General features: G+C 46.3%; 1 protein-coding gene across 2 annotated transcripts; it reads left to right on the top strand.

Annotated features, from left to right (window-relative positions):
• Positions 1–3,029, top strand: SAT1 (spermidine/spermine N1-acetyltransferase 1). 2 transcript variants are annotated; one of them, XM_086608901.1, is made up of 6 exons: positions 1–249; positions 541–592; positions 677–760; positions 1,971–2,072; positions 2,162–2,202; positions 2,514–3,029. In XM_086608901.1, exons 1-6 carry the CDS (start codon positions 184–186, stop codon positions 2,682–2,684), a joined length of 516 nt encoding a protein of 171 aa, XP_086465027.1. In that variant the 5' UTR covers positions 1–183; the 3' UTR covers positions 2,685–3,029. The 2 variants fall into 2 exon arrangements, with proteins under 2 accessions (XP_086465027.1, XP_086465017.1); XM_086608891.1 differs by having other exon boundaries at positions 541–760.
• Positions 3,030–8,232: the final 5,203 nt, after the last annotated feature.

Genomic DNA, 8,232 nt, shown 5'->3' with positions numbered 1-8,232 from the left:
CGGACGCAGCGGCAGCCGTGTGAGGGTCGCCTACCAGCTCAACGCCGCCGGGACATGCTCGCAGCCTGACTGACCGCAGGTGGCCGCCGCGCCCGGGACACGAATGAAGAAGCAGTTGCTCCTCCTGTTCACACATCGGGGACTCGTCAGCCGAGGGGGCCGCAGGGGGAAGCGCCGTCGAAAATGGCCTCGTTCAGCATCCGCGCCGCGCGTCCCGAGGACTGCCCCGACCTGCTGCGACTGATCAAGGTGAGGGGGAAGGGTCTCGGTCTCACCGGCGCCACTCGGCACTGGGCGTCGCCTGTCCCCCGCCGGCGGAGGGGCGCGGCGGGGCCGGAGGTCTCGTCAGACGTCGGTGTCGCGGTGGTGGGCGGCCGAGTCTGGGGCAAACCCGCGGCCTCCAGCGGTGCGGGGGGGGGGCACCTTTGCCCTTCCGTCCGAGCGAAAACAAGCTCTTGCGCAAGGCTGCGGGGGGGCGGGGAGCGGCCAATGGGGAAGCGGCTGCGGGGAGAGTCCGCTGACATGCCCTTCTTTTTCCAGGAACTAGCGAAGTACGAGGACATGGAGGATCAAGTGGTGCTAACTGAGAAAGGTATAAAAACAGCATCCGCTCAGCGGGTCGGTAGCCTAGCCACGGTGTCTGTAGCTCAGGTGCCTGTTTGTTCTGCTTTTCTAGAACTGCTCGAGGATGGTTTTGGCGAGCATCCTTTCTACCACTGTCTGGTTGCAGAAGTGCCAAAAGAACAGTGGTCGCCTGAAGGTGAGACTTCCTCGTGCTTGTTTTTAGACGCTACATACAGGAGAGGCATCTTATGCTTAATGTTATTGGTTATACATAAGGTTCCACCGATGAGCTGGGGTAGGAGGAGTAGGTTAACTGTTAAATGCAGTAACATGTAGTGATACTCTGCTGAAGTAGTTGCTAATCCTGGAGGCGTGGGAAGATCAGGTATAACATATTGTACTTGACTCCAGTTAATTAAATGGCTTTTCTTGTTTGACCCTGACTTACCTTTATGTAATCCTGTTGAATCACATTTTTTTCTTTAATTTGTCCCCAATCTTCAGGTTACAGTCTCTAGCTTCGCCATGTACATGGCCCTTCCGTGTACATGGATGGGCGGGGAGGTAACTAAAAGATCCGTTACACAATAAAGTAGATGATCATAATATGAGGTAAGGTCTACAGGGACAAGTGCTGTTCCCAAACCTTTACCAAAGACACAGTAGATCAGAAATCTGTTCGCACGCTTCTGTTACAGTATGTGCAGGGTGTTATAGCAGATGTAGTTAAAATACTCAAGATTTAGGTTTGAGTGGGCTGCTGTTGGAAGACTTGGTTTCTCTTCCCTGTTGAGCCACAGAATTATAATTGGAGCTGCAGCTTTATGTACCTTGACTTTATGGTGCTGAAGGTAAAGAAAATGGTGTGATCTGCTCAGTGGAAGGACATGTTGATGTGCTGGAAACGCTGCTGTAAAGGTGGCCTGTGAGCATGCCTTCTCACACAGTGTAGTTACTGAGGAATAAACGTTGAAAGATCAGTGTTCTTTAGAGCTCAATAGACTGTTTCGGTTGCTAAGGAAGCAGAGTTTGGGCAATGTCTAGATTGTGAACTGCTGTGTAACGTCTTTACTTGTATTCCAGAACGGAAGTACTGATAAGTCAGTAGGGTATGCATTTGTTTGTAGAAAAAAAAAAAAAACCCTCGTGTTCAGCACTTACTATGATAGTGCTTTTGAGGATCTCAGGGTATGGCAAAGGCAATCTTCATTCTGTTTGGTTGATAACAAGTTGGTCAGAACTTGCATTTTCAGTTGTGTGCTTACTTGCAAACTTCTTTCTTAATTTTAACCTAGTAGCAATGTCTGCATGTCAATGAAAGAGAATGTGTGTTTAAACATGCATGTAAGCCTTAGTATTTCTGCCTTTTAAATTCAGAGTAGCTGAAGTTACATCCTTTGTTTCAGAACACACCGTTGTGGGCTTTGCCATGTATTACTTCACTTACGATCCATGGATTGGAAAACTGCTGTATCTTGAAGATTTTTATGTGATGGCTGAGTATAGAGGTATGTATTAGAGAATTAGATGAGTTGCTTCCTATAGGACTTCTTTAAAATTAAAACTTAGCTTCTTGTTGTAATTTTTTTTTTTTTAGGACTTGGCATTGGGTCTGAAATTCTGAAGAAGTTGAGTCAGGTATGTCCAAGTGCTAAGTCTAAAGAAGCAGAACTAAGGACACATGGCAAGGCAGTATTCTTGCTCTTCTGCTAGCTGCATGAGAGCTGCTCCTTCAGCACTACTCAGAATTAAACTAAAGGAGGTGATGGGACACTGGACAGCTTAAAACACTGTCTAGAGTCTGTTAACCAGTGACAAGTGCTGAAGTGACCAACAAAATGAACTTGACTGCTGGTGATACACAGTTAGTTGCTGAGTAGCCTCACCAGTTCTCACTAGGCTTATGATCTGGGGCTGTTTGAAACCTGTCGTGTTGCACACTTTTGCAGGTTGCTGTGAAGTGCCGCTGCAGCAGTATGCACTTCCTGGTTGCAGAGTGGAACGAACCGTCCATCAGGTTCTACAAGAGAAGGGGTGCTTCTGATCTGTCCACCGAGGAGGGGTGGAGGCTCTTCAAAATTGACAAAGAATATCTCTTGAAGATGGCAACAGAAGAGTGAGAGATTATTCCAGCAAATAAATTCTTTCTGCGAATATGTATGCTCTCTGAATAAACTCCTTCTTGCTTTCTGGGTACAGTTTGTAGTGGAATAAAGTAGTGTGGATGCTAGTAATGAAAATCCTGTGCAGGTGTGGTCATAGAGTAATTGGTACTGTGATGGCCAGTTGAGGCATCTGTGAAGTTGAGTATATGCTTGTGTGCATCCTTTACCAGTGTGGGCTTGTAATCTTTGTATATGGAAACTTCATTCTTGTAAGTGTCATTCAAATGTGTACAATGTACACACTGGTAGGGTTTGTTTTAATTATTGCCTTTTATAAAAATAAATAGTGTTTTCACTTCATGGCAGTTTTGACTTTTTCCTCACATACAGTCTTCAGTTAGATAACATGCAAATCAATAAAAGACTCTCTAATTCACCCAAACACTTTCATGATTGAAGCATGATTTACCATGGTTCCGGAGTGATAAAAGGTGCACTTGTATGCCTGCAGGACCCAGGGGTGAGGTTCTAAGCACCTGTGCTGAAGCTGAGTGCTTGGAGGGGTTTGGGATCAACCTCTGCTTCCTGGGTTGAGCAAGGCATCCTCTCCAGTGAGTATTCTGTGCAAGTGAATTACAACTGAGTTATGGTTGGTGCAGTTGGAGCCCCTAAATCAGGCTACTGGTCTCTGCTCGCTCCAGAAAATCTGGAGCTTGTGGCACTGCCTCCTTGGGACTTTGTTAACTGTGGAGCACCTCAGTCAGGAGGGCATAACCTTGAAGGGGAAGACACATCTAGCTCTAGTTTCAAAGCCTAAATCACAAAAATAAGTTTCATTAGTCAAGAGTAGGAGAAAGTAGTTTTACAAACCACAAGAAACTCCCTTAGGTGAGTCTTAAAACATCAAACTTGACTGCTTCTGGTAGTCTGGATTTATGTACATTATTCCAGATTCTGTACAGTTTTTGCATGTTCTTCAGTGCTGTGTGGTCTGTGGCAGGGATAAGCTGCCTGAAATTAAGTGCTGTGTTAAGCAGTGGAAGACTCAGGTCCTCTGTGTTTAAACCTTTGCACAGCAGTAAGTGAAAGTAATGCTGCTCATCAACTTTTTATCAGCCTGGAAACAAACTTACCAATGTTGCAATCTCTGCCTGCCTGTCTCATGAGTTGATGCTGAAAGTGGATGTACACCAGTTTTAATGCCACCCTCCTCCTGCTTTGTAGTAATCTTACAATAAAAGGCTTACTTTGGCCATCACTGCTTTCACTTCAAAGGAAGGGAAGAGACTTACCTGCCTTGCAACATGCACTGGTTTAAATAAAACAAAGTTTTAAACTAGTTTTGATCTCTGCGTAAATCATGTGTCATCTGGAAGATGTCTCCTCATCCTAGGGAGTAGTTGGCAGTAACTGCTTCAACCATAAGTAATGCTGAACTAATTTTAAGAACAAGGTGTCCCTCTGCCCAGTGCCAAGTGCGGGGTATTTAGCATGAAACTATTCTTGTTTTGGTTTTGTTTTTAACTAAGGCGTAGGCAGCAGTGTGTCGGCTCTGCTCAGGTGTGAGACACAGCTGTCAGCTTTGCCTCAGGAATGAGAAGATTGATAAGAAATACAGGAGCTCTTGGAAGAAAGCAGGAGGTAGCATGGTTATCTGGACAAACACAGGCTGGACTGAGCCCAGAATCTGTCATGTAAATTACCCTGATTTAGCAGATCAGGTTTTGTGTAAGAAACAGTCATTTCCAGACACTCCCCGTGCCTGCGCAGCACCTCAGCTGTGAGAGCTTCATACGATGTGCAGGAGCTTGAGGCTCAAATCCCTCTCCTGCCCCAGGGGAACAGAAATCTGTGTTTCTCTCTTGAGAGCAGATAAATGCCAGGCTATAAACTTCCCTGTTTGCTCTTGCTGAGCCTGTGTTCTTCTGCAGGTCAGTAGGCCGCAGGAGGTGAGAGTAAGCCCACCTGATGAACCCACCCAGTAGCTAGCGCTGGAGGCAGTATGGGGAAGTTGAGATGGTCTCCAGTAGCGCTTGCTGAGCCTCAGGGTGTTGTCTTCTCATCACTGGTAACCCAGTGAGCTGCAGTAACATGCTCGTACATCTCAGTCCTAGCGGAATCTGGTTTGAAGTTATTTTAAGCTAATCCTTTTGGCTCCGTCTATCAGTCCAGAAGATGATTACTAGCAGAGCAGTTTAAGAATGTTTTTATTTTCAAATTAACAGCTCACTAGATATCTAGGACAGACCTGCTTAAATCTCTGGCCCCAGACTTCTGGAGCACAATAAGGCTATTAAAGCTGCATGACTGAATGGAACAAGCTAACTAATTAGGCATTATAATTAGGAAAGTAAGCGGCTTCAATCAATTTAAAAGTGTTTATCATATCTTGTTCATCATCTTCTGTCAATGCAGTTTACTATTGCATTTTCTAAACAAATTCTGCTGAAATAGATTCCCAGGAAGTCACAGAAAACAAGCAGCGCAGTTCTAAATGAGAAGACCTTTTCTAGCCAACTGATAATTTTAAACATTCACATGTGAAAGTAAAGACAAGGACTAACCTTTCACATCTGACTCACTGAGATCCTACTAAGAGGCAAGGTTTTTAAAAACAGCAGAAATACTCTCACAGTTATGGTACAGAGCCTACAACAGAGTGATGTGGTAATGCCATGGCTCAAGAAAAGACCAATTTTAAATTCCCTCAATTAAATTTTCCCAAGCTACAGAGGGACCAAAGTCACTCTGTAACTACAACCGAGATGTAATGCAGAGTATTTTCTGTGGGTATAGCATGGGAGAAACCTCACCCAACTTGACTTTCCTTGTTTCCAGGATCACGATCGCACCGCCAAACTGCAGTGCGAGCGTATGATCGGGGCGAAGCAGCACCAGGAGGCTTTGAGCAGGTCACTGGTGTCACACCAGTGGGAATCCACCGCAGCACAGGTACAGGGCTCATGTGGGGCCTGCAGGTATGTCAGCCTTCTGCATTACCCTCTTTCCTCGCTGCAGCGCGCCTGCCTCTGGGGAAGAGTTAGAGAGCAGGTTTTATGACAGTGCTGATAACATCTTCGGGGACGTGAGGTGCAAAGATCCTCCTTGCTCTCGCTCTCAAGTTCATGACCCAGGAAGTCCTATTCAGGCCAAGCCAGCTGGAAAAGACTTTGCAATTGCAGCGTTTCCGTGTTCCCGTCAGGTGAGGATGGAAAGGTGGCCTCGGACAAACTTGCAGCCAGAGGACGCGGCAGAGCGCCATAGCTGTCTGCAAGAAGAAGGAGTTCTGGGCTCACCACCCCCTCTCTGCTTGGTGTTTTCCTGCCGTCAGGCTCTTGTACAATGATCTGAGCTGTAGCCATAGCGACAACATGGAAGGAGGCTTTTTTGCCTACATAATTTGAGTTAAAACATAATACATGCGAGAAAAACAACCTTTCCCTCTCCTCTCTTCTTTTAAAGAGCCTTTGCTCTCAATGTAGTTCAAAAAGCCAATGCAAACTTTTCCCCAAAGAGCATATAGGTGCTTTAATGCATTCCTGCATACAGCATTTTGTCTTGGGAGCTGTGCCACCCTGGAGCCTGGCCAGCTGAACACGGAGGTCTCACTGACACAGCTGCAGGGAAAACACCAGCTACGTGTGGAGCAGAGAGAGACTCGGGAAACCACTGCGCAATTCATCGCCGCACAGCGTTACCTCGGGCTGGAGGTTAGCGCAGAGACGTGCCTCGTGCCTCCCTTTCTGTGAGTTGACCAGAAGGTTTATTTCCTTCAGCTTGCACAAGTTTCCTCCTCACAGCGCTCACTCCCCGGGGCTCTCCCTCCACTCGCCTCCAGGGAAGCAAAAGTGGAGCTGAAGGAGCGTGCACAGCGGCGCAGGCACAGCATGGAGGAAAGCCGCGGCGTGCAGCTGTTGGCCTTGGTTTGACTAATTCTCCTCACGTAACAGACTCGGCTTCGCCCAGTTGTTTTGCTTGCCTGGGCAGGCTTGCTTAAATGCTTTTTTTTCTTGGAACTCAGGGTTCAGAGAAGTGGCTGCAATTTAAATAAAGACATTAGCTGCTATCTGAAACAAAACAACACATGACTAGCGTTGCTGCCGCTAATGTTTAATCTCGCTGCAAGCTCAAAACAGGCCGTAACTTCGCCATCCAGGCATGACTCCCTCCCAGGACTCGTTTTTCTCCCTCCCAGGACTCGATTTTCTCCCCCCAAGACCTGCCTAACTTTTTTTCTGTTGAGCAGGTTTTTGCTAAGTGCAACTTTGATGAAGGGCTTTAGAGCCCATCAGGAGCTCAGACTAGTCCTCGTAGGGAGCTTGTGGAGGAGAGAGTGTGAGACTGAAGATGGTGCACGTGGGGTCCAGGGTAGGAGCACAGCCCGACACCAAATGCACTGCCAGGTGCAGTTCTTCTGTCCCCCAGGCCTCGCCTTACCACACTCTGGCTTTTTTTGCAGTCAAAAACACTCGCTGTGGTTGATAACAGAATAAAGCATGGGTACACACCTCTGCTGAAAATAGGGAGGGGGAAAAAATCCGTCTTCAAACCAGTTTCGGTTTCATTTCACAGATTTACAGGAGGCCAAAGCGAGAGACATAAAGCCCCAGGGCATAATCAGCTCATGAGGATGAAACACAAACACTGGTTGTAGAAACTCCTCTAAATTAGTTTTGTTTATTTGCATTTGGACCTTTGTGTATTTCTATTGTTCACGTAGCAGGTGTGAGGTGGTCACATTCACTCAAAGGAAAGAGACATCTCCACATTCTTGAGCTCTGTTTCCCTTCTCCACTAAAACAGGTTAAAAAGACCATGCTTCAGGAAGACGAAACCAGGTGTCCATCCTCCCTGAAAGTTTGCTCTACAGCATGATGAGCTGGCTTCGTGTCTTCCAAATCACCTTCCAAGAGCTCACCGTGTGGGGAAGGGACATGAACCCCTGAAATTCCTCCTAGAAACCTTCTTCCACCTGGGGAAAAAGCATGAGAGGGATGGTAGCTTTGCATATGAAAGCCCATCAGTATCTTCAAGCTGCAACCTGGATATTGCAATGTTTTTTACAAAACACACTGGTAAAAGTGCAAGATGAGATTTTTCAAAGCTGGTTAATGTAATCAGGCACCTAGATATCACTGCAAAGGTACCTTTGAACAGTCTTCCACTAATTGCTCTCATGATGAGCAAACTCCAGTCTGGGCTCTTCACAATCTCCCTGAACTTTCACATTTGACCCGTTTCAGTCACCAACATAGAAACACCATCACACAACTTGTACAAGAAGAAGCAGAAGTAGTTTTGGTCTACAGTTTCATGTCTTTTGCAATCAGTTCATACGGTAGAATTTTGTTCTTTTTTCCCCCAGCCAACTTCCTACCCTGGGCTAACTCAGATGTACAAGAACATTTCCCACCATGCAGCCTGAATATACTTCAGCTACAGTTGCAAGCACATGGGTCTTTTTTTTTTTTTTTTTAATTTTTTCACAGTTAACGTGGAAGGAAGGATCAAAATCTGCATTCACCATTCCTAGAGGTAATAACCTCTGTACAAAGCTGTAGCT

The sequence above is a fragment of the Tauraco erythrolophus genome, chromosome 1, assembly GCF_009769465.1.
Source record: "Tauraco erythrolophus isolate bTauEry1 chromosome 1, bTauEry1.pri, whole genome shotgun sequence".
Classification (NCBI taxonomy): Eukaryota; Metazoa; Chordata; class Aves; order Musophagiformes; family Musophagidae; genus Tauraco; species Tauraco erythrolophus.
This window is presented reverse-complemented; position numbering and strand designations above follow the sequence as displayed.

What these genes read in the sequence shown, in the direction of transcription:
- SAT1 (XM_086608891.1), top strand. Translation starts at nt 184, where the DNA reads ATGGCCTCGTTCAGCATCCGCGCCGCGCGTCCCGAGGACTGCCCCGAC. An exon ending in AGAACAGTGGTCGCCTGAAG is followed by an intron (nt 761 to 1,970) that starts GTGAGACTTCCT and finishes CCTTTGTTTCAG; the next exon opens with AACACACCGTTGTGGGCTTT. An exon ending in TGTGATGGCTGAGTATAGAG is followed by an intron (nt 2,073 to 2,161) that starts GTATGTATTAGA and finishes TTTTTTTTTTAG; the next exon opens with GACTTGGCATTGGGTCTGAA.